The sequence below is a fragment of the Vanacampus margaritifer genome, chromosome 5 (assembly GCF_051991255.1).
Source record: "Vanacampus margaritifer isolate UIUO_Vmar chromosome 5, RoL_Vmar_1.0, whole genome shotgun sequence".
In the NCBI taxonomy this organism is placed as follows: domain Eukaryota; kingdom Metazoa; phylum Chordata; class Actinopteri; order Syngnathiformes; family Syngnathidae; genus Vanacampus; species Vanacampus margaritifer.
In genome coordinates this window covers 17,466,596-17,493,823 of record NC_135436.1, presented here as the reverse complement: position 1 = coordinate 17,493,823, position 27,228 = coordinate 17,466,596, and the positions used below count along the sequence as shown (strand labels likewise).

General features: G+C 37.0%; 1 protein-coding gene across 2 annotated transcripts in view; it reads left to right on the top strand.

Moving 5' to 3' along the window:
• kcnab1a (potassium voltage-gated channel subfamily A regulatory beta subunit 1a) overlaps positions 1 to 27,228 on the top strand; it is a 63,498-nt gene that overhangs the window by 15,829 nt on the left and 20,441 nt on the right. The window contains exons 1-2 of one of the 2 annotated variants that reach the window (XM_077565994.1): positions 1,618 to 2,389; positions 25,666 to 25,709. In XM_077565994.1, the coding sequence (XP_077422120.1) occupies positions 2,181 to 2,389; positions 25,666 to 25,709 (253 nt within the window). In that variant the 5' untranslated portion in view covers positions 1,618 to 2,180. Of the gene's footprint in view, positions 1 to 1,617; positions 2,390 to 25,665; positions 25,710 to 27,228 lie in introns of those variants that run through there. The other variant, XM_077565993.1, reaches the window with a different exon arrangement.

Here is a 27,228-nt window from a genome sequence, read left to right as displayed (position 1 = left end):
CAGCTGGGATAGGCTCCAGCGCCCCCCCCCCCCCCCACCCCGCTACCCTTGTGAGGACTGGCGGTTAAGGAAATGGAGGGATGGATGGAATGTACAATAAAAAAAAATCTAGCTTTTCATACTCTTGTTAACAAAAGAGGGAAAAAAAAGTTAAACTAATAGAAATAGTTGAAATTAATTTTTGACGTTTTTAGCCGTCAATGGCAGTCAATTAGTTAAATTGAAAAGATAGATTTGATCCATCTATATGTATGTGCAATCCACCTCAGAAGATTTAGTTCCAAAGGACCAAAATTGTGTACAGCAGAAAGAAAATCTCTTTTCCAGCTGACTCATCACTAAAATGTGACAAGGGAGGAGAACATCCTTGACTAGTTGCCAGTCAGTTGATAAGATAAGATCCACTGATTGTCACACCCATCTAAATGGGCGAAATTTGTTCTCCGCATTTGACCCATACCCTGAGAGAGTGGTGAGCAGCAGCAGCGCCGCGCTCGGGAATCATGTGGTGATCTAACCTCCCAATACCAACCCTTAATGCTGAGTGTCAAGCAGAGTGGCAATCGGTCCCATTTTTATAGTCTTTGGTATGACCCGGCCGGGAATTGAACCCACGACCTCCCAGTCTCAGGGCGGACACTCTACCACTCGGCCACTGAGCTGACTTCCCGGTGGGGATTGTGAATGAGACATTCAATGGAAATTGAATGCATGTCGGAAGCCCAAAAGTCAAATATGTGAACCACAACACTACCAATGGCCCATTTCTATCAGAGGAAATTTGCTGCTTTTAGACCTGACACATTTCGACAGTCCTTGACATTGAAAATCAAGTCAACACTTTGTATTGACTATATTTGCAGACCTGATTCCTCACAAAAACACAGACCATACAGTTAAAAAAAAAAAACATGCAACAGTGAGGCATGCGTAGAGATAGCTGCGATTGTCTTCAGCCTGATTTTCTAGTTGCTTTAAGTCATTTTTAATGTTCACATACTGAAAACTCGACACCTCCCCCATTTCAAACATCCAACTCTCGCCAGTTCACTTTGATTTGTGGCTGAAACTGATGTTTCACTGTTAACAAATATATATTTGCTCTTGCACGCATTGTGGCTTTTCCAGTCAAATTCTGACTTGTGTTTGAGTTTGAGTTTTTTTTTTTTTTAAACCCGTGGGCAGTATTTTATTTTGAAATGGCTTGGTCAGAACCAACAAAAAGCCAAAAAATGGTCACAATAACGCCTAGGGGTAAACAAGAGATGATGCAGTCCATTTCTGCTCCACTCCAAAGGATAGTGCCCACATTGCTTTTTGTGCTTGAAAAACATTCAAAAAGAGCTGCTAAGTGTATGTTGCTTAGAGCGACTACTAGACTCCATCATTGAGAAATAAAATGAACATATGGACAAACAAAAACATAGATATGATGAAAAGAATGTGCGTGGTTGTTGAAAAGCTGTGGGACAGCTGAGCAACGTTTCCGAGCCTCGCCAGCGAGACAGGTGCAGCGGGAGTGGGATGTGCGCTGTATCGCAAACCTCTCGTGTGCTGTCGATGGAGCTGCTGAGGAAAAACAAGAAGCGGAGGACGAGCTTGGAAGTGCCACATCCCACTCAACAATGGACAATGGGAAGTGATTTGAAGATGGGGAACCAGAAGAAGTCAAAGTGAGTGGGGAAAAAGTGCTGATGGCACCTATGTAGCAGGACCTCAGCGTGACTCCCCCCACCCCCATCTTGTTTCCTCCTCCACTCTTACACAGCGCAGCATCGCTCCCCCTCTCTCTCTCTCTCTCTCTCTCTCTTTTGCTTCCATCGCTCCCTCCAGCTCCTCTGATTGTCATTCTGCAGCTGGAAGCAGCATTAGAGGCATCGCACTGGCGAAGAGAAAGTCCGGCGAGGGAATAACTTGCAGATTGCTCACTGAGCGACTAAGAAATTCCGAGTCTTGAAGACTTTTGATGGCTGACCTTTTCATTTATGTTCCTCTTACAAAGACTTGATGAGAGAGCATTAAGAAAAGAGCTTCATAAAGTGATGCACGTGGCGACACAGCAACCAAAGACTCCATCTGTCTTCTGCAAAACTTAAACCTGACTTTCTCCAAAACAAGACGGGATTGAAGAGTCTGATCTCAACTTTGGGTATTTGCCCCTGCGGACCCCCAGCTAAGTCATGCAGGTGTCCATCGCCTGCACGGATCACAACCTGAAGAGGGGCAATGGGGACCACAGCAAGCAGAGCGCCACCAGCCCCAGCGTGGTCAACCAAGCCAGGGCCAAGTTCCGTACGGTGGCCATCATCGCTCGCAGCTTTGGCTCCTTCACTCCGCGCCACATCTCGCTCAAGGAGTCCACCGGGAAGCACACAGGGATGAAGTACAGGTGTGTCTGTGGATATGTTGACTTTTACCTACCTGCAAATACGTTGCCATGCTTCCTTGTTGGTTATTCGGGATTTCATAAGGAATAAGCTTTCACAGAAAAGTTGATAGCACTTTCTCGTTAATTTTCACAGCACTTTAAATGGATGACAGAAATGATCTTCAACAGTTCAGTGCCAGCTGACTGTTGTGCTTGTTTGAGCTACTGCCACACTTACAGTGTTGATCTATTCAGTTTTTGTTTTGTTTTTTTACCATAAAAAGACAGCCTTAATGTGATAAGTGTAAGGAATCAGCTTTATCCTTACAAAGAGAAAGCAAAGCAGAAGATTGGCTAGCACAAGGTCACACAAGCGGTTCTTACCACTTTATTGACAAAAAAAAACAAAAAGTTGGCAACTTTGTGTTTTGTTTCATTGAAGTGAAATGCTGGTGTATTTATTTTCTAAATTGAGTTAAGTGTGTGTTGTGCCCACGTTTGTAATGTTCCTATGCTAGCTATGCTACGCTAATGCAAACTCTCGTTTGGTGTTCTTTTGGTGGATGTGATAAGCCTGCCTGTCACCTTCTTTTTGTCTTTCCTCGCCAATGATGTTCCACCTGCTTCAAGGGCCATGAATGGAATACAGCTCTTATGCTTGTGCTTCTCTCCCACGCGTCAAAAACACACCTCCGTGCCTTTTGCTGTGGTTTGATGACACAGATCTGCAGTGTGGGCAGAACGTCTGAATCTGATTTGACCTCTGCCAACTTGTGTGTTTGACTCTTGGTCTCAAGCTCTACACAATGTACGTGTGTGGGGGGTGTAATAGATCGCAGGTGGAAATAGGTGCTATTAAGGGCTTTTATGCCTGATGGTGGCCTTCAATGTAACTCTACAAGGCATGGAAGGTAAATTTCCATTTTCTATACAGCTTGTCCTTATCATTAGGTTGATGGATAACGTATCCAAAATGACTTTTTACAAGATTTTAATCACTTATACTCTGCTCCACTGGACATTACCATATTGGTTGGACATGGCTATTAACACTTTTTGATGGGCAAAATCAGAGTCTATGTTTAGTAGTTACATTTTTTACGCATTGACGTGATTTACTAGTGACAAGTCAACTCTTACACAAAAGTTAGCTGAGATAGACCACTCTTTACCCATGACTCTGAACATGCTAAATGGTTTAAATACATGTTTTTTTTTTTTCCTATCTCAAAGCGAGATCCTGATGACTATTATGCAACATTCAAGCTTGGTAAGGGATAGTTTTGGAATGCGGGTCATTTTAAGAACAAGCATTACACTGTCCACTTCTTTTGGAACCCTACTCAAGTTACTCACTGTGTGGACAATATGTAATCCAAGTGGGCTGTGGTGCAGCTGGACTAGTAATGAGAGCTTTGAGACAGGTGCCCAGTCTATGGGTTTGATACCACACTTCCTTGTATGATAATAGAAGGAAGTACGATAATGGGACAGTGAAGAAAACATGCAAGAAGTTGTTTCATGGTAGATTAGACATGCAAAGACATTCATGGAATGGTTAATCTGTATACAGTACACTGTTAACCCGAATAAGTTAGCAGAACTAAAAAAAAAGTGAGGTAATCGGTTGCCTCACTTTTTTTGAGTCGATCAACTCAAAAGTTGAAGTTTTGCACAACTTGAATGGTTTGATTACACCAAATTATTATTTTTTATACATAGTTACTTAGACACTTTCTGTTACAGCAATTCAATTATTCTCAGTTACTAATTTATAAACGTTATAAAACCACTGGATTAAGTTAACAGAAGTCCAAACCATAAGCACACCGTGTGTCCTCACGAGAATCCCTTGAATGCTGGAGCCTATCCCAGCTGTCTTCGGGAAGTAGGCGGGGTACACCCTGAACTGGTTGCCAGCCAAACGCAAAGCACACACAGACAATCTAAGGACAATTCCGTGTTCAATTAACATACCATGCATATTTTTCGGAATGTGGGACAAAACTAGAGTACCCGGAGAAAACCCACGCAGGAACGTAGAGAACATGCAACCTCCTGCCAGGAAGGTCAGAGGGCCGGATTCAATCTCACAACCTCTGGACGAGCCTGCTATAAGCATATGTTTATAATCTAACATAAGTTAATATTAATTTAAACCAGATAGAAAACTGAGAACAAATGATCATTTACAATGTCAAATATAGGGCTAAAATACAATTGCAAATTAATAAGTAAAATAACTTATGAACCATCAGCTAATTTATGTTTTTAAGTTAAGTTAAAAAACTAGTACAGTTCAATTTAATCAAAACTTTTTAGTACAAATTACTCATAAAAGCATACAAAGTTACACCAACTTAAAAAAGTTAAGTTAGTAGTAGTTCATAAAACTTTGAGTATTTTTTACTTAATCTATTTGATTATTTTGAACGTTCGGGTTTACAGTGTATTTAAAAAAAAACACACAAATAATTGATTAACTGATCTTCACGGAGAAGCCAAAACGCTTGATTTGTGTGGCTCACTCTCTGGATATGGATGTGAGTGACAGATGCGTGCGTGTAACTGAGAAAAGACATGACATTTCCTGACAGAGTGTGACTAAAGGCTGTATTGACCAGTCAACCTTGACAACAAATATGATTGACATGTATTCATATGGCTGCTAGTGTACACGCTGTCTCTTAATCACATTTATTTTCTCATACTGTATATAAAATTATGAATCAGCAAAAATTTACACAAATGTGGCTGTGTACTGTACTGCTAATTGAGTTTACCATACCATACCATACCGTACCGTACCGTGCCATACCATACTTCGCCATGCGTTGTTTTGTGCAGACAGTAATCCTGCAACATCTCATTCTGCCTTCATCTTCATCAGCAAGTGAAGTAGGGCTTGTGCACACCACCTGCTTCCGGAGGTCGAGCTACAAACGTGCACATGCCGTGTTGCACAAACAACAGTGGTGCTTGAAATAGTTCATGCTGAACTAATGCATAAGTGAAATTCTGCGTATTTTTAATCGAGTAAAATACCATATATGCTGTCTATATGTGCCTACTCATTCCCAAGGTAAATTCACATACTGCCTGTTTCCAACCTGGTAAACAACAATAATGTTGCTCAGATAACAGGAAAGGGGAAGTGGATTTACTAAGCTTTGAATCTTTGGGTTTATCTCTTAAAATGAGTGGGAGGGGCACTGTTGCCATAATGATAACTTTGTGGTATGCATGTTGAATTCTCAGGAAGAGAGAAAAGGGAGTCATGGTATGTGAAGCAAAAAAGGCTCGGTATTAGTAAAAGCATAGTTCATGGAGGTAAACTCTAAAGTATTTCTGTAGTGTCTACCTCTGTTGGTCAACGCTGTTTTTTTGTGTGTGTTTCTCAGACGGGTTTTGACTGAAGACAAAATCCTTGTGTGCTTTGACCAATAAATCTGATTCTCTCTTCTGATGTCAGTGAACCTCAAAGAATGTTTGACATTTTGAACAGTACCACTTGCAACGGAGCCTGCAGCCGGGCTTTGGATAACATCCGTTAGGTGATGGTCGTTTTTTCAGGTTGATTTTGTGCGACTTCCCCTGAGGGCCTTGTAGGCGGCGTTGTCCGAACAGCCCCTTTGCTATTTTAATGCTATTTCAAGGATTTCTGTTCAATAATATATCACATTCAGCGTCGTTTCCCCCTTTCTGCTACGACCAAAAGCCTGTTAGAAGGGGCAGTCAGCTGACAAGACTTTACTCGGAATAAGTGCTCCTTTCCTCTCAGTCCAGTGAGTAGACAGTGTAGCAGCTTGATGCTATTTAACAAGGTGCACTACAACTTTATGAGATTGAGGGCTGCACAATCCATCTCATGAGAATCAGACAAAGCCTCGAGGTGCTAAACCGCTAATGAATCCTGGTAGACGAGTATTGAGACTGCTGTGTATTCTTGCGATTCCATGTCGACAATGAACGCCCTTAAGGTCAATATCACAGAATAACAATACAACATTATCACAATGTTTTGCCAACGCCAATGGTTTTATTAATACAATGAGTGTGAATCTCACTATAGAACGGAACAGATCATAGCAGCACTTGTATTGAAGCAATAAACAAAACAAAACTATATATATATATATATATATATATTTAAATATATATATATATATATATATATATATAGATAGATATATATACAGTATATGTAAAAAAATAAAATAAATAAATTAAAAAAAAAATATATATATATATATATATATATATATATATATTTTTTTTTATAAAAGTGCTTATTTTCCTATTAAAATGAGACACATTTTCGTTGTTTTTTTGGACGGGGAGGCTGAACGGATTAAAGGTGTTTCCATTAATTTCAATGGGGAAATGATTATTTAAATACAAGTGTATTGAGTTGTGAGCGTGATTGTGGAACTAATTCATTAATAAATATGCATGCTAGCTAACTGAATAATAAAACTCATTTGTCATATCACCATAAAATATTGTCAGTAATATTTCGCTCCTTTGGCGCTAGTGTCAATGGTTCATTGTAAGGAATCATTATTAATCAATTACCAATATAATGTCTAACTTCTCTGAGAAATGCAAACAAATGAATCAATGTATAAATAAATCAAAGTATAAATTAAATTAAATAAGATTAAAATTTAAAACAAATGATCAAATGGGATCAGAAAGTCCAAACAACAAAAATTTGCATGCATTTACATACATTTAAATGAGTAATCACTTCCCCCCCCCCCACCATCAGTACATTTTCTACTCAGAGTCTTCACATCCAGTTCATTTAGGAAAAAAAAGGCTTGGCGACACGTTCTCTGCTGAGATATTTGCACTGCATAGTAATGCAAGAGACCACATTACTGATGCATGTAAACGAGTTCATGCTTAATATGATTAGCAGAGCAATTGAGCAGCAGTGAAAAAGCTATCCATTATGTAACCCCCTGAACCTTTTCAAACATGTCACCCTGATGTAGCAAATAATGTAACATTGAAGTAGTCAAATGTGGGGGACGGAATTCTTTATGCGTGCTGGTAATGTCTCAAATTACCGCAGGACTAACCAACGCTCTGTTCTTGTTGCCATGGAAATCATATCCTTGAATCTTTTAGTTCCATCATTGACCTCAGAACACATGTGAACATGACCTCGAAAATCACATACTGTAGCTATTACTTGAAAATGGTTTGATTAGTTAAAAAATGCAGAGACTTGAAAATGAGAGTGACTAATAGTAGTTTAAAGAGAAACCGTACTGATGGAGTAGAAGTGTGTCTAAGACACATGTACAAGTGGAAATAAATATATTAACACATGCTCATAAATGAATGCAATTCAAGTGGGACAAATCTTGTGCGGGGGAGTGTTTGTTGGGGTTTAACATGCTGATCAAAACTGTAGAAGTGAAAGATCACCAAGCAGGCAGACAGCGATGCAGAACAGAAGAATGGCGGGAACGCCATTAAAGACAATATGTGACATCTATAAATGATTTGTAACCACTACGAAGATCGTCTCCAGCTCACCCGGGAGAACCTTAACAGGATAAGTGGTAGAAAATGGATGATGGATGATAAATCACTACCAGGGTCTTAAAACAGTACACATGCAAATAACAAACAAACTGTGATTGTCCTTAAATGTCTCTCTACTTCTGTAGCACTGGCTCTCTAAAAAAAAAAAAAAAATAAAAAAATAAAAAATATATATATACTGAAGTAATCTTTCCATTCTAAACCCTTAATTAAACATACAGAATGCTGACATCTAACGCGACATATTTCGTTTCAGGGCCATTTGGAGGTTTCCTCTGTACTGGCACATCTGACATTTAAACAGTATTATACCACTATATCTTCTATTTGTCATTTGGCCTCTGCGGATTTGTTCTCAATATCAACGTTAAGACTTCATTACCTGTGTCGGGTTTATCTTATTATCTGGGCTTGAACCGCTGTCATCATTTCATTCTTTTATTGGCACTCTGTATGATTAAATAAAACTAAGATCTTAGTCAGAGTTTGTGTGAGGGAGAACTGAGAGCCAAAACAGTGCATATCATGTAATTTTTTTCATTTTTTACTACTGCAAATCTTTTGGCACTGGTGTCACAAATACAGCAGTGACCCTTAAATTAGGAAGAATGCGATTGGCTGGCAACTAGTTCATGGTGAACCCCACCTATTGCCAGAAGACAGCTGGGATAGGCTCCAGCGCGTCTGTGACCCTTGTGTGGATAATCAGTTCAGATAATGGATGGATGGATATGAAGCAATAATAACTTACTCCCAGCCATTTTCACTGAAGCAACCCCCTTCGCTTGCTCACGGCTGTTTTACTGGATTTTGACTGTTTTTGCAAGGTCCACAGAATATTCTGTTCTATTGATATGAAAACATGGAACCTAGAGTTTTGCAGCAATAACATTAGAATATAGCTAAATTTCATCATTTTTCCCATCTCTGTTGAAAACACTGGCAAAAAGAGCTTGTTGCAACATGGCCCTGGTTGATCTCTTATACTCTGCTGCCACCTACCGGCCGTTTTTTGTAATAACTACCATTGCTTCAAGCGACCTCTTCAGGTCAGAAGCTGTATCAAAGCTTTATGTATGCTCTAGCATAAAAAAAACCCCATTAAAAAAACAAATATATTTTGGGGTGAAGTACAAAGTATTAAAAACGTATTTATACGTTTTTGGGTTTGAAGATAATTTTTGTTCACAGTCACTATCAGTTTGGACAGTACAATGCTTGTAGGCATAGTCTTTGTAGTCCAACATGATAGTATAGTGGTGCATTCATAATATTGTCAACTCAATACTCTTTACTCTTATTCTCAAAACCGCAAAAACAGCATTTGCTCTTCTGAAGTACCATAAGCTTACCCCAATAAACCACAGCCATGACATCCATGTTTATTCCGTGGGCGTCCGGTGGATTCGCGTGACCTCTTTGTGTAGTATGTCTGCTCTAATTCTTATAAACCTGCAAAAGAAATTGCAGAAAGAGAGACATCAAAGATTCTTAAAACTGTGGCGTCTTTGTGGGGTTTCGATGCAACGCTACGTGAGTCTACTTTGATCTTCTGGCAAATATAGACCTGAAGGGAGGAGACAATGTGAATGTCAACCGTGTATCTATTTCAGTCCACCTTTTGCTGCTTGTCTTCATTATTCTCCAGGGTTGTCATTCTACTGATGACGTGATGCAGAATTACAGGAAATTAAGTGTTTGTGATGAAGAGATACAAACCTGGGAGTTTAAGCGCCGCTGCATACACGTGCAAGTCAGAGAAATGAAAAACATCCCAGTTGACAAAAAGATCTCGTTGCCTATAAATGAAGACAAATTACACATGTGAACATGCACTCCCTCTATAATGCTGACATCTCTTTCTTTCTTTCTTTTTTTCTTCTTCATTTTTCTTCTTCTTCTTCCTCTTCTTCTTCTTTGCCAAAAGCTATTGTTTTGATCATGGTTTGTTTCGTTAATTAGCAGGATTGTGCAAAAACGGATTTCCATGAAACCATGAAAGTAGTGGCATTTTCCAGAAAAGATTATGGTTTAAGTGTAGATAAAAATATTGCATTCTATTTGATTCATGATGGAACTTCAATAGAATGCGAATGGTCCCGGGCATTAAAATTAACATTTGAAAGTGAGGCTAACAAAGAGACTTACGCGTATTGCATTCACTTAAAAAAAAAAGTCCTGTTTTTCTGACAAATTTTTGGGGGGAGTTTTTTTTTCTGTTTTGTTTAATATTTTTTTCCCAAATTTTTTCCTTAAAAAAAGCAAACAAACATTTCCTCTGTTTTTCTGAATCTTTTTCCCCCTGTTTTTCTGAGCAATTCTTCCGTTTAATAAAATATTTTTTTTTCTGTTTTTCAGATTTTTTTTCCCGTCAATCAAACAATTAACTTGTAAGTGGGTCGTTAAGCTCTGAAACGAGCAACACAACACATTTTTTAAATTAATTTTCTGATGAGATGCCAACATTAGCACATCATTTTAAGTTTTTGGTGACATTGTTTTTAAAAAAAAACTATTTTCAGCGAATACTTTTTTATGACTACTTTTTACTTTTACTCGAGTAATATTATTTTGAAGTAACGCTACTCTTACTTGAGTAAAATTTTTGGCTACTCCACCCACCTCTGCTTGCGAGTAATTAGACCTTACCGTCACACGAGGAGTCACAAAGTGATGCAATGTGGTATGAGGTATAAAATGATTCATAAGTTTCATATTGCAAGCTCCACATGAAGAAAACAGAAAACGAAACAGAGCCAAAAAAAACAAAGAAGCCTTTTAAAATATGCATGTTGATGATGTGTTTGTGTATCGTTTCTCAGGCTACATTACAGGAAAAGGGACTGTGTGTGTGTGTGTGTTTTTTTGTATCCATATGAAGGCCGTGTAATTGACTTTCTGTCTCCATGGAGATGCAAATGACAAAAAAAGCTGCAAGCGAGCGAGCGAGAGGCTCTCACTTGTGTGGGTTTTCTCAAATGTGTGTTTGTGTGTCTTAGCGGAGGTTTTGCGGTGGTGTTTTATACACTGCATATTTAGGCTTCAGTTTTTACAAACCAGGTAATGAAAAAAAAAAAAAAGGACCTGGTGGGAATATGTTATTTTGTTTTTGGACGGGCGAGGCGATCATGCCATCTTTTAGGAGCTGCTTTTGTGTGTGAACATCCAAACACACAAACGCACATAAATCACACATCTTAAATTAAAAGGAAATTGAAAAGTGTGTGATCGTACAGTATGTGTGGCATTAGAGTCAGTGAGTGGAAACGAGATGAGAGGACGTGATTGAGAGCTGGGATGAGAGCTACGGACAGCTATTCAATCACACCGTGTGCCAGGGACTCGCTCAGCTAATTGTCAAATTCCACCAAGATTGATTTGCTCTGCCTCCTCTCCACTTTCTTCCCATCCGGTTACGTGCCAGCACCAAAGTAAATCTTTCTAAGGAGAGCTTTGACCTCCGCATGAATTCAGCTGTGCTTTCGTGAATAGACCTCCAGAGGTAATAATACACATCTCACGCTTTGGTGTAGTTCTTAGAGGAGAACCCGGGGTCGCTGTTTGGTGTGCATCGTTTTCTTCATCAATTTTATTCACTAAGTCACAGAATGTACAAAACTCTAACTAAATTCTATTCAAGAGCACATGCCACATCATACTTATACATCTCCTTGTATCTGCTTGCGTGTGATGTCCCTCTTCCAACACAAGCTGATTCCAATCAACATGATCATTATCAGGCTTATGCAGAGCCTGCTGATGAGCTGATCATATATCAGCTGTGTTGAAGAAGGGGAAACATCCAAAATCTGCAGGACTCTGTACTAGATTGTAAATTGAATTTTCCCATTTTGGTTCATAGTCAATTTGTCCATGTCTATTTCAGGGCACAATCTGCAGTGTTAAATTTAGCACTACAAAATGTGTCTATATTGGTCCACACTAAATATAGTTAAACAAATACTTGTATGTAAAATGTTTCAGATGGAGTTGAAATTCAACACTAGTCAACACTGGTCAGAATGGATTTATTTTACACTACACTATTGTTAAAATATTACTTTTACTTGTACTTTTTAACACTCATAACAAGTTGATTTCACTAACACTACAAATGTTAATATTAATTAAATATTTAGCTCTGGTAGAGAGTCAACAAGATACTACAGTGTCAATTTGAACTCATTTGTTCCCATGTGTCCCTATAGAGACTTCGGAAAAGGTGTGTGGATCTTTTCAGTTAAAGGGATACTTGACTCATTGAGACATTTTCAGCAGCTAAAAGTTCATATTTTGTCCAGAATTATTTTGATAACTTCATTATTTTTCATGTAAAATTAATACCTTTAAAAACACATTTTTCCTTTTGCTGTCGGCTGAAGATGACATTACCGGGAAATAGTTCAATTTTATTTTATTGAACAACTGTTTCAAACACACTCATCTATATCAAAGACAAATATATAAAATATTATGGCTTTTGTTATAGCGCAAAATTCTATGAGGAACCAGTATACAATGAAAAAAAATACACAATAAAATAAAATACAATTAAAATAAATAAATAAATAAATATATTTTTTTAAATAATAAAAAAGGCTAGGGTTTTTCACATAACATGTACTTGATGACTTGTGATTTATACAAATAAGTTTAATAGCATTCTTATTTTTCATCATCATTTCTTCCAGGATAAGAATACAAAAACAACACCAAAAGATACATCTTCTTGAGAAAATTCTCTTAATTGGAAAACTTTCGGATGAGGCCGGTCATGTATATCAATCCACAATGTCTGTGACCACATACGATCAAAAAACAAATGTACAGTCGTTTCTACTTCATCACAAAAAATACATTTACTTGTTTCAATACCAAATCGCTGTTGCACAAAGTCATTAGATGGATAAACCCCATTCATAACTTTAAAGTGTGGAATTAGGTAACTGTTTTCTGAGTTTGGTCAACAAACTGAGCCATGATTGGTTGTCACCTGTTTCCTCAGTATAGGTGATGTCATCTTTATTAGACAGCAAGTGGCAAAATTTATTTTTAAAGGCATTAATTGTTCATAAAAAATAATGAAGTTATCATAATAATTATTGTTGAAAGCAACTCAATTGCCATTTAATCACTTGTCGTCAGAGGACTTTTTAGTGTTTCTTCTTCTACGTCAGGGTTAGGGGTTTTTTTTTTTTGTCAGAAGAACCTTAGCTTGTGTCATGCTGACTTTCCCACAGAGACACAACAGTGGCTGTTAACCTGCATGCTTTTTCTGTGCCATATGCAATGTCACAAATAGTGACACTAATACTGAATATTGTGCATGGTACGTTATTTGTTTAGCAATGTGATATTGGGCCGTTAAATGAAAAGAAAAACTGTAAAAAAGACTGTAGACATCAAAAGGAATTCTACATCAGTTTTGTTCGAAATGAAACCCTCAACATCTGATCTTTCTATTTGTGCCCTTGCCACTATTTTCTCCGTCTCCGGCACTTTTCCCGAGGACAAAACATGTGATTAAGGCCGCATACATCAGCATGACAACATATTCTCACGTTACTAATTGTAGCTTTATTGAACAACCCCCTTCCTATTTCCAGCCCCTTTAGTTTAGCCTATAATTACATAGCTTTTCCTGCCTTGATCTTCGGCCCCACAACAATGAGACGATGTCGGTTGACAGACTTTGGGGATAAAAGAGCAGGAAAGGTGTGGAAAGACAAAGGAGATAAAGAGGTCACTGGAGATCATGCTTATTTATTTGTCATTAAGTTGTCAGCACATTATTAAAGTGCTTGCGTTGCTTCATTAAGGGCTTTTTTATGTCCATTACAAGACAATCTGCTTCTTCCTTCCTTTCCTCTGTCTTTTTTTTTGGTCTCTTGAGGTCTCCCTAATTTGTTGGAATTTAGATGGTTCTGGGGTTGGTGAAAGATTCTGGTTGGTAACCTGGTGGGTAGTAGGTGATGTCTGGTCGTTGCTGGATTTCACTTTCCTTTCTTTTTCTTTGATCCTTCCTCGGGTCTCCTGACAAGCTCACGACTCTAGATGGATTCTGAAGTATTCGGTTTAGGTGCACGGTATGGGATTTTTAATAGGTTTTAGGTGAATTAATGAGTACACACTCACACGCACGAACACATGCACACACCCGCACATGCACATACGCACACTCAACGAAAAAAAACAAAAATATAAAAAAGAGAGAGCAATGATGATGACATGTCGAATCGGTAAGATTACTGAATGAACAATACTGAGCTCTCTCTCCAAAAAAACACATGAAAAACAAAAAAAACAACAAGATAATCTAATGAGCACATGAGGTGAACACCTGGAAAGGACATAAGAAAGGAATTAACTCTTTTCACCATGTTCACTTTTCACTTTTTTTCCACTGCTCTTAACCTAAACAAGATGAAGTTCTCTGATCTGATATACTTTAAACTCCATTTAAAGTATGGCTTCTTCTTTTTTTTTTAAACCCAATGCATTTGCTCCTAAACTGGTTTATTCACACATTTGATCTCCTTAGATTGTGCAGGTGTACCTAATGTTGTGGCTGACAAGCGTACATCAATTCAAATGGTCCAATTTAAAAGGCAGCAGTTGTTCTATGCTATAATAACGACTGCGGCAGTGAGTTCACAGCTGAGTGATCTGGAAAGCGATGTAGTGAATAATGCAGTGGTGAAGCGTCGCGTGGTCCGAGTCTATATGAACTCATTAGCGGTTTGCATTTCACTGCATGACGGAATGTTTAAAGGGATCGTGATGAGAGGTCAAGATCGACATACATTTTTTTAGATGAGCCTTAGTATTGTAAGTTTGGGATACCATGTGCTTTGTTTACATTCAGAGGGAAATTGATTTATTGATTAATTGATAATAGAATGTATCTCCCATGTTTTTCCTTAAAGTGCTTTTTTTCTCTCCTCTGACTAAATGAAACCAAGTAAAGAATAACATAAATAAAAGGTCAACTATTTTCTTTCCATTTTCGCTTTAAAAAGTTTATATTTTTAATACAGACGTGTTTATCCCTAAGGGGTCTTTTGTTGCCGCCAAGATTATTTTCGGTTTTGTGTACACAAAATGTCAAATGCTTTCCACATTATTGTACATTCCAATGTTTTAGTAGAAGTATAGCTGGCTGTTACAAAAGCCCAAAATACATATATAGAATAAATCTGCATTACACAGTCAGAAAATGAGGCCAAACACATGCGGGGAAATATAGGAGACGATAAGAATATGTTTACTTTTTGCATATGATTGTAATGAATAGTCAGAAAAAAAAGGACCTAATTGATGAGCAGGGCTAATTGTTTCCCTGTAGAATACTTGGAATTACTGCTTGTTTCATCACTGTGTATTCATCTACTCGCAAAAAAAAAATCATCTCAAGGGCATTAATGAGTTTATAGATGAATACTTTATTCATGCCGTGAGAGAAACAATATAATCTTATATCGATATCCACTGTTAGACAATTGTTTGTGTGTGAAATTGTGCAGTATATAAATTCAATAAGGATTAAAGTAATGAAAACCCATGCAGCAATTATGCTGTGCTGCTTTGTGGGACTTATTGATTGTATCCTCATCATCCACAATAATGGCCACAAAATGTGCTGGCTCTGACTTTTTTCTGATTCCCACGAGTAAATGTTGTCTACATCATTGGCCGTGTGAGAGAAGGAACATGTTGGGGTTTCGCTCTTGGGAATGCATTTCTCTTGTTAGATTCAACACATCTTATTAATCTGTTTTTATTTGAAAACCATAACATGAATTTTCTTTTGGGATGGGACAAAAAAGCAATATCATCCTGTATAGTGTCAGTGTTTGCTATGTTATGTTAATTTTATGTATTTCAAAAAAATTTTTTAAAGTTTGATTATTTCATGTTTTTAACATTTGGGTGCTTTATCATGCAATGCTTTTGTAAATTAAGAGACTCATAACACTGCTTAAGAATGAAGTAGAACATCATTATTTTAAGTGCCGGTAATATTGGAAATTCAATGTTTTGTTTTAAACAGATGACAGACAGTAAAAGTAAATTTTGTTTGATTGACAGTCAAAACTTGATTCAGTAAATAAGGCATTGCACTTGGATTCAACTGAAATTGATGTAAAATATTTTTATAACATCGTACACTGTGCTATTGAGAGAAAAATAAACGGCAGAGTAATGTATGTACAGTATACATATAACATAGAAACTGTTAATAAATCTACCAAATAATTGTTGCTTATGTTTTTCTTGTTAAAAAAAAGACAAAAAGTCATACAAGTACTATTAAATTAAAGGATAATGGGAGCAAACTGCTGTTTTTTTTTTTTTTTAATTCTTTGAGATTAGTAGTATGTTTCTTCAAATATTTCCTTATTCACTTAAATAAATGCTTGATGAATTAATGCTGATTTTCTTCCAGTACGTCAATTACGGCTGTATCACGATATTATCTTTAAACTGTAGCTGGAAAAATCACAACTACACTGCTTATTGGTCCTCCTGCAGTGTATGCAAGCAGTAACCACCTTTGAGCTTTCTTGTATTTGCAGGATTCATCTAAAATTCCATGTGAAATTTAGCAGGATAGAAACTTGCAAAGACTAAATTTGTTTATTTTTGGCAAATTGTTCCACACAATTGCACTTTGGTGCAGTATTTTAATAAATCAATGTTAAGTTGATGCATCAAAATTTGTGGAACTAACTGATTGGCATACAAATAAAATATTAAGCAAAGTCACTTGTTTTAGTGTAACTACTACAGACCATACATTATTATTATACGCTACATAGAGAACAAAAAAATGGGCAAGCACAACATTTTATTATGCCGTCTTCCTTGTATGCCTTTTGTCTTGAATGTTAACTCATTCACTGCCATTGACGGCTATAGACGTCAAAAATTAATTTGAACTTTTTCTATTAGTTCAACATTTTTCCCACTTTTGTTATCAAGAATATGAAAACCTAAAATGTTTTTATTGTATTAGAACAGATATAAAATTTGTGATTCATCGTGAGGTAACTAGTGAAGTCATGCAATTAAGATTAAAAATTGTAAATGCCTCTAATTTTTAATATTTTGTTTTTAAAATATATTAAAAATTAAAAAATAATGTATATATATTTGTTTTTTAAAGATTTTTTTTGTTGTAATTAAAAAACTTGTAATTAATCACGTCTTCACTAGTTAACTCACGATTAATCACAAATTTTATATCTGCTATAAACATACAAAAAAAATCTAGGTTTTCATGCTCTTAACAAAAGTGGAAAAAATGTTAAACTAATAGAAATTGTTAAAATGAATTTTTGACGTCTATAGCCGTCAATGGCAGTGAATGAGTTAAGTGTGTCATATTTTTCTTTTTCTATTTTGTTTATTGAGCAAATAAAGGCATGCACAGTTTGAAATGTAATCTGTTGTTCAGGACCCAAAAAACGAAAGAAATTCTCATCAGTTTGAATAATTGATCAGAAGACAGGTGTCACTTTTTGAAAGCAATTTGAAACCGCAATGTTTTGCCACCTACTATAAACGCTGAATCAAAACAGTGTCATCTGTTTCTCTCAAATTCGCTGAGTAAAATGCAAATGAATTCCTGTGTATTGGCACAAATTACTGTGAATGTTGATGATTAACATAATGAATGTCGTAAATTTAATTATACAAAAATAATAAGTAATAAATATGTTACATTCAAATTGGGCAGGATTTTGTAATGTCACAGCCATGGAGGTGAAGAATGAAGAATGTGTGAATGCTGCAAAAGATGATTCATGTTAAACCATTGTGAGGCAGTTGTAATGCTTAAATGCAAAATGCAGAAGAGCCGACGGGATGTTTAGAGTTAATTGGATCTGACTTTGATAGTAATATTACATGATATTTGATGTCATCCGGCAGATACTTACATAAGTGCAATCACAAATCTGCTTGAGTTTTGCGAAATGAGGACTAGTGGATGGTGGGTGGGAAATCTTGCTACACTTGTTTTCTTAAAAAATAATAATAATAAAATAAACTGTACATGTAAATAGAAAAATCTAATTAGGTTTTAAAGGATTGACTTTTTTTTTCTTTTATGATGCTGATGTTGATGACTGTAGAACCTCAAAATGTGATTTAGTATGACATTGAAGAAGGCATATGTGTCATTTACTAGCCCAAAGGAAAAAGTGAGCATTTATTCGAAACCCAATTGTGTTTTCACTTGTGGAATCATCACCTCATCACCGAGCTGACCAATTTCACTTGTCAGTTCATGTGGAGGATCTGAGCTTGTGGTGCATGTAGTCGATACAACAGACAATCAGACAAGTTATTTTTTCATAAGATCACCCCTTATTTTGAATTTTACTCAGTTTTACTGTTCAGTCGCCACCCGGGACCTTTGTGAGGAATAGGCGGTTAGGAAAATGGATGGATGTTCAGCTGCTAACTTGGCAGCACTATATAAAGATATTGACTTTGCAATATTTCCTATGGGAACATTTGTTTTGAAATGGCAACAACTTGGAAGTCCACCAGCGAGTTTACTCGACTTATAGATTTCACTGTAAAATGGAAAAGTCAGTTGTCAAAACTTTTCTCTTTATGCATACTTGCAGAAGACACCTTATGGCCATAAATTAAAAACTAAAAACATGTATTCAGTTTATTGGTTAGCTGACATGGTTGTTGTTTCCATCGGGGCCCTAATGAGTTGAATTTGATTTGAACTGAACTTCAAAACTTTCAAATGTATACACTTATGTGACAGTCAGAAAGGATGGATATGATTTCAGCTGAGTAACTGAAGGCTCAACAGAAAATTAATCGAGAAAAAGTGAAACTGTCAGGGAGCTAATCTGCAACCAAATGTTAAAGCATTATTTTTCTTGGCTGGCAGAATTTTTTTGTCCTTAAAATGCAAAAAATATATAACTTTTTGGCCTAGGTCGACCCCACAACAATCCACCTAATATGCCTTGAAAATGTCACTTGTGAGAATATGAATTATACGGTAATTTGGAATACAGAGTGTGTGTATATATTTCATACGCCACCACCGTGTTCTGACACATTAAGAGTTTAGGTGGTTACAAGCATTATTACTGGTGGTGGTGCAGTTTTCTACTGTGGAATTTTAAAGGTCTCATGTTATCCAACTTTTCAACATACTAAAATAGTTCTCAAATGTGTAAAAGACATGTCTGTGAGACTGTGACATGCATTCGTCAAAAATGACTTTGGATCTAATATTTTTGCTGTCCCTAAATCAGCCAAAAAAAACAAAAAACGCTTTGTTCAAAAACAGCTTGTTTTAGGGGGGGTGTCACTTTTATGTAAATAGCTGCACCAGGCCACGCCTCTCTTGAAGGGGCAGTGATTCGGGTCATGGTAGCCATGTGCTAATGTTGTGAATGGAAATGACAGGCCATGGGAGCAGAAGAAAAGAAGTGCATTTCCATACTATTAAATAATGTGAGAATGATTTATTACATTCTCACAGCGTTATAGTCATTCTCTCTGTTCTGCATCACTTAGTTCCTATTCAGATTCCTCTCACTGTCCATTTCCATTTGAGGCCTCCTGAAAGCAGTCAAAAAATAACAATGAATTCTGTTTTTCTTATGTAAATATCCACAGGTTACTAAGAAAGCTCATTTAGATATGAAAAGGATTGAAATGAGATAAGGTGAGCATCACACAAATTTTTTTTAGCGATCACACACTAACCACATCTCATTTTTATCATTAACTGTCAAACGAACAAAAACTCAGATCAATAACTTATGTAATTTATATTCTGTACATGTGTAAACATTTAGCCTTTTGATTACAAGTGTCAACATTTTCTAACTGATGTCAGTTGTTTACATAAGATTGGTCAATTCCTATTTTGGCTGAGGAGGAATGGAACAAAAATAGGAAGGAAACCAGTAGCAGCTCTTAAAATTATCTGGGGAAAAAAGGGCAGTAAACACATGAGTTTCCCTAGAAAGAAAAGAGTAATGGCTCGTGTGTGTTGGATTTATTCAGAATCCAAAAACAGACCAAAAGTAATATGTTAAGCAGATTAATGAACTCTAATGTGGACCTCTGAGAGGTACGCGTCCTGGCGTGTCATAAAAATGATATTTTATTTAAGCCAGGGTGGCGGCAAGGCTGCGCTGAGCTCAGGGGAAGCAGCAGTCGAGCTGAGCAAACTGGATAATGAAACCACAGGGAGACGCCGAACCGAAAAGAAATCCAGAAAGCTGGAGAGATGAGGGCAAGCAGACACGGAGCCGCTCAGGTGTTAAGTGAGGAAAGAAAAGTTTAAAAGGCCGTTTCAATGACCCTAAAGGGAGGAAGCGGAAGGTTATTTGAAGGGTTCTGATAATTGGATGCTATGCATCTGGTGGGGACCTGCTCTGGGTTCAAGCGATAGAGCACATCAAACTCATCACAACCAATTCCCTCTAATTCTGTAGGCGAGTTTTCCCTTCTAACATAACAAGTTACATAAGCAAGAAACTGTGTAAATGGCTGAATGAGAGACATTAACTGTTAAGCTAACCTAGCAAGCTAGCTTAGCTTCACAGTTCACACAGCTAGCTTACATGCGTCTGATGAACGCAACGTTCAGATGTTGTGTGTTTTATGTTGTGTCTCTCATTAAACGATAATCATTGAATCCATTTTATTTATTTATTTTAATCTTTGATGACCCTTGCTCAATAAATCAGCCTCTGCTCTTGTCTCTGGCCGGGGCATATTCAGTGGTAGCCATTGTTGCCGTGGTTGACAGACTGATGGCACAACACAAAAAAATAATAACTTTCCTTTAAAAAAACAAAAAGTGCACTGTATAAAAAGAAAAGAAAAAAAAGAAATACAAATGTAAACAGTTACTTATCAAGTCAAGGAGTTCAAGTCAAAGTCAGTCAGTTTTTCATAAGTTTAATAAATTAGCGACTCAAGTCCAAGAAGTGAGACTCGAGTCCTCCAACTCTGGCAACTGGAACAGGTAGTGAATAGTTAGTCGTGTACTGTCTCCTGTTTCTCCTCCGCTTAAAAATCTTGCTGATTGTAGTGCGGATCCGGTGTGTGTAGGGGGCTCCGCAAACAAACAAACAAACAAACAAACAAACAAACAAACAAACAAACAAACAAACAAACAAACAGAGCAAGCAGACAGGATCACAGGGTTATGACCAAAAGAGCAGAACACATCCTATTTGGGGCTCTCAGTGTTTTTATATTTTCAGTGGCTCATTCATCAATAAATGATGAACACGGTGTGTTGTAAAAGACGCTTGTAAATTGTTGCCTCAGGAAGTACACGTTTGTGGTTATTCAAGACAGTAAATTGTTGGGTATGGATTTGTGTATTCTATTCAAGGTTTTAATAGTTCCCGCAGGCACCACAATTGCTAATACAGTATTTTTCAGGTATAAACATGATGTGAGTTCATTCATCCTAAGCATATCTGAATACAGATTTTTAGATTTCCAGCTGCTCATTATGCAGTTTAGAACTACAACTTGGGAGTCATATGAGTCGTGAAAAGGATTTCCCAACTAATGGTTATGTTGCTGGTGTGGCCTCACGATTTGAGTTCAAAGCAATCACGACAGGGTTGAATTGCTCAGGTTGGTTCAAGACACACAAAATGCTAAAATTCTAAATGACAGCGCTTCAGGAGTGACTGCATATATGGCTCACAGCATTGTAAAACCACTGAGTCTTACTAAAGCAATACAACTGGGTCGCAAAACAGCTGAACACAGTCATTTTCACTAAGTGTTTATTCATTGGGGATTAATCCCAGAATGCATATGGAGCTGACTCAACATGGATTTGAATGAGGGCCAATTTATTGTTTGGCTGAAGTATGTTGCCTACTTTGATTTTTGGTCATTTCATTGGAAGTAGTGGACTGTTGACAAAGTATCACAGCATATTTTCAGATCTGCTCCGTCAACTTCTTGAATTGTTATAGTATGATTGATGGTTCCTTTCTTCTGTGACGGGAAAAACCAATTTACCGCTGCATCAAACGCTTCTTTTAATTTCTGAATGATGCCTGTTGTCAGACTCCTGCATGCTTTATTTAATCTGTGCCTAGTGCAGTTTATCATTGTCACAAACACTTTACTTTTGGCACCTGTGCATTTTCTTTGATTTTTAATTGCTAGTTACATCAAGCCTGTGCAATAATGACGGCCTGCATGACAGAAAGGACTTTGCCGAAGTTAGATGTTTAAATGTTGCCGTCCGAATTGCACTTCATATAAATGAATGAGTTGATTTTGTTTTAAGCAACTCGTTACACAGTCAAAGACAATTAGACCAATGACGTTCCCAATCAGCATCAGTCTCCCTTGAAGTGAGTAGGCTTTGGCAAATAAAGTTTAACAATACTATAACCTTATTTGTGATGGAAGATACATCTGTTGGAAACTGATGATGGTAAGATGTTAAGGATTTATCCATAAACTAATGATTCATAAAAAAAATAAATCTAATATTTATTTGTCAAACTTTAGTTATTTACACATCACTTACACTTGAAGTTACCTTATTGTGCGTTCTTTTTATTTTTATTTTTATTTTTTTTCTGGAGTGCTCAGTATTGTTCATTCATCATGTCATCATCATTGCTCTCTCTTTTTTTTTTTTTTTTTTTTTTTTATATGTGGGTGAGTATGTGTATGTTGAAAGAGGAATAAATTATTATGGCCTCTTTACGTGTTCCAAAAATGAAGATAGATTTAATGTAAGAAAAATACACCTTTGCAAAAATGATTTTTAATCAATCAGAGATCTCTGGACAGATAACAGCCTCTATCATCACTTAAACATCGTGGGATTCAGAGCGTCAAATGTAGCTCTTCCGCGTGCACAACGGTTTCTTATAGTTAAAAAGACCTCCTCTCTTTCATTTGTAGACAAAACATACTCTCTGGTACTTTTCCGTGAGCGATGGCGAAAACAGAGTCAGGTGTGGGTGTTCAAAACAGATTCTGTTCTCAAGGACCAAATGTGTTTTCGCACAAAGCGCTGAGAAGGAACTTTTTTAGACTAAATAGTATGACCCAGTTTAAGGTCAGATTATACCGAAATCAACACCATCTGCTCTGCACAGGACACAAAACATTTCGACAAGGTTAATATAAAGAATTAAAATGTTAATAATGTGTAACAATGGTTAATAAAATAAAATGAAGTATTAAAAATGTTATAATATCTATCAATGTGCGTGCGTGTGAGTGTGTATTCATTAATTCACCTAAAACCTATTAAAAAATCCCATACCGTTCACCTAAATCGAACACTTCAGAACCCTGCCAGAGCCGTGAGGCCGTCAGGAGACCCGAGGAAGGACCAAAGAAAAGAAAAGAAAAGAAAGTGAAATCTAGCACCGACCAGACACCACCCACGACCCACCGGGCCACCAACCAGAGTCCTTCACCAACCCCAGAAACATCCAAATTCCAACAAATCAGGGAGACCTCAAGTCTTATTGTGCTTTCTAAGAGTGTCCTCCACGAGCGAGAGAGAGATAAACGTGTAAAAGTGGAAAGAAGCAGACGCTGTGCGAAGCGAAAGGTGCTGACAGACAAATGGGATATGAAGGCAGGAAATTAATCATTTTCAACACATGATGCTTTGTGAGATACATGAATTGATTGTGGAGAACGTTAAAGGATGGTGGATTTGAGTTGGGTCTGGAAATGTTGGCACGTCACCGGCAAAAACGTTTAAGGCAACTCATTAAGCGTGTGCTCATCTGGCTCTGTCAGCCCGTTTCCAGCTGGTTGGAGAAGTGCGTCATAGTCTCTTGTGGCGCACCACTGTTCCTTTTTTTTCCCAGTTTGATTTTTATACTCAAGCTGGTCACGAAAGTAAATGCTTCTTGGACATTCGAGACCTTTGGAAAGTGTCTAGCCAGGTCATAATCAATCATTGAAAATCATCTAACGTCACTATTTCAGTCAGCATTTTTGAAAATCCTGGATTCTTATATTTGTCATATAGGCCTTTATCCTGTCTTTTAGAACTGAGCTGAGTTATTGAATGACACACCAGAATGTCTAGTTTCCTTCCATGTCCTGCTCTCTGTTGTTACTTTGTATAACGACTTTTACTTTTCTCACTTCCGTGTCTGTCTATCTGCTTTTGGGTCCAAATTCTGCTCCTCACGTGACAGTCACAGATTTAGAGAGCTGCTTATTTCTCAGCTAATATCAACATGGGGACTTGAAAGTACATTTTTCCACACGGAACATGCCATGTTTGTTATTTCACGGACAAAACTATGTTTTTTTTTTTACGGATAAATATTGGCATTGCTCATGGAGAATAAATATAAATGAAAAAATATCAGAAACTTCTAGTTCCTCTCTTAAACAGTATTAAAATGTTTCAAAATACTGTTTATGAAATCTATGTAATAAACAGAATGCACCTAATACACACATAATTATCATAAAATTTCCATTTAATGTTGTTGTAATCAAAGCGTTTCAGTCTATATCTTGTGGAAATAGAAATGGTAAAAAATGTAAATATCCCAGATTTTGAGAGTGAAAGCGAAACGAGCTATAAAAAGATACTCAGTTTCAATATAATCAGACAAGTGCTCTTAACTCTTATGAGGCATCTAATATAAATACATATTGTTTACATAATTTGCATATCGACTCAGTGGTTCTACCAATTACAATTAGATTTAAGTGGAACTATCATACAATATTATTTTGCTCTGAATCTGAGGAGCAAACCAATGATACAACCACGGCGACTATTGCATCAGAAAGAAAAAGGGAGAACATTTTATTCAAGTGCATCAAGAGGCAAATGTTGCCATCATGGCAGGTATATAGAGAAAGTCATTACTGTCCATCATGTGGCAAATGAAGACACATTTAAGTAAAGTTGAATGGCTTTATTGACAGAGAAGGCTTGTTATGCTAGATCTGTTTGGAAAAGCGATTACAGGGGTTTAAAATTTAAATAAATATTTGATGGGCCAGAACGGCTGCATACTGTGCGCGTGTGTGTGTAAGCGGTGGTGGTGATGTGCCTCTAAGTGTTTGCAAGAGACTTGAGGGACAGATTACAAATGAGGGAGCTGATGACTCTCTCAATGTGTCCACCAAGGGGGAAATCTTATTTTCTTCCTGTGTCTTAGTGTCCTATTTGCTCTTCCAATCACTGGAGGAAGATTTCTGTTCACCTCAGCCACAATCATTCAACTATAATGGAAGTGAAACAACCAATAAGTACTAAAAATATTTGGCGAGTCTATTCGAAGTCTCATCATGTTGTTCTTAACTACAAGAGAAGTGTCGGGCTGTCGGCTGCTATGGGATTAAACTCGCAAACATGGTTTTGCTGCTGGTGTGTCTTGTGGGGATCAAAAATGGATTACCTTTGGGTGCTTTATTTTGGATGTCCAATTAACTATCCAGATATGGAATGACACTGAAGTCAAGTCAGCAATAAATCACTTCAGTGATTTTGACAGGCGGGTGAAACTGTGAGATTGGCGACAACTACAATTACTATGCTGTTGCGTTGTCTGACGACGTGAGATGAATGGAAATCTCCGAACATTGGATTGGCAGGCAATAAATTGCATTATTTTATTGTGATGCAATGTTTATATAAAAAAAATGTTAGTGCGTATGTGTTTTGATGAATTATTGATTTAAGTAGTTTTCCTCTGTTTCTACAGGAACCTTGGAAAATCCGGACTACGAGTGTCTTGCCTAGGACTCGGTAAGTAAATTTGACGTTTTCTTGTCTCAGTGAGTGACAACATTTTTACTGGTAACCAAAAAGCCACAAAAAAGGCAAATCCTTTGGCTATTATGAGTGTGCTAGCTGTCTTGCTTTTGGCTTTTTTTTGCTTTACGCCTAAGTGGGCTCCTTTAATTTGACGGCGCTCAACACTCTTTTTATACCTGTTGCTTAACGTGTTCTTTCTTTAATGACAATATACCCAACCCTGTATTTACTTGGCAATGGGTAAAATGACTCAAAATGACATTGTGTCCTTGTGACGTGTGTTGCTACGTCGATTTTAAGTGGCTGCTTAGCCATGGCACACATTTAGGATGCAGGCATACTAAGATGCAATGTAGCTGAGCACTGCAGTGAATATGCAAGATTACATTGAGAGTTCCATTATAGCATGCTTTAGTATACTAAATTATATAGCATGTTTCCAGCCCCCACATATGGTGTATGAATCTGCTTCTTTGAACTCTTAATATGAGACACATAACATGTAACAAACAAGATGGAAGCCTTTTACTGGCCTTGATCAAAGATACTATTTACCATATTGTATTTATGGATATAAAAAAGTACACTACCATATTATAAGATTCTTCAATTACTAGTATAAGTTATATTTTTAAAAAAAATTGCATTTTGACTTGGCCCGGCCCAGCCCGACTCTTGCCTCATATGTAGTCCTGTCATTGATGTTTATTTATGATTGTTTCAGTTTGCTATCTGTATTCGAAATGGATTAATGGTCTGGTCCCTCTAAATTGTGGGCCAGTCTCTTGGGGTAAAATGTAGGAAAATAACAATTAAAAAGCACTGCATCGGCCCCAAAAGAGACCGGCCCACCGGGCATCTGCCCTGTATGCAGATGGCCAGTCCAGCCCTGTCCATGATATAGTGTAGAATTATATTTCCCACACTACAAGAAACTAAATTTAATGAATATTCTTGCTGTCCTGTGAAAAACACTTATGCCCATTTTTTTTAAATGTATTTTTTTGTTATATATATATATATATATATATATATATATATATATATATATATATATATATATATATATATATATATATATATATATATATATAAATTTATGACAAAAATGGACATACGTGTTTTTCACGTAACAGCAACGATATATCTGTGGCTGTATCGCCCAAAAGAATTTATGACATATTTGCAAACCAAACAACTCAAAGGTTCGACATCAACCTTTTCAAATTGGTGCAGTATGCCTTTAAAGGCGGATCCTCTTTTTTTGTTTTGTTCATTCTGTCACTTTAATTTCCCCTCATTACATTTTTAATCTGTTGTTTAGTGCATAATGTGCGCCATTGACAGCCATTAAAATTTCCTGGACAATGAAAGAAAATAATTGCACATCCAGCAGAACAGAATTTATGAATTCATTTGTCGAATTTAGTTGAAATTGAAGTTATTATTTTCAATAAACGATTCAGCCTGGAAAGCCAGATGGTGTCGTTAACATAAGGAAGTGATTTGT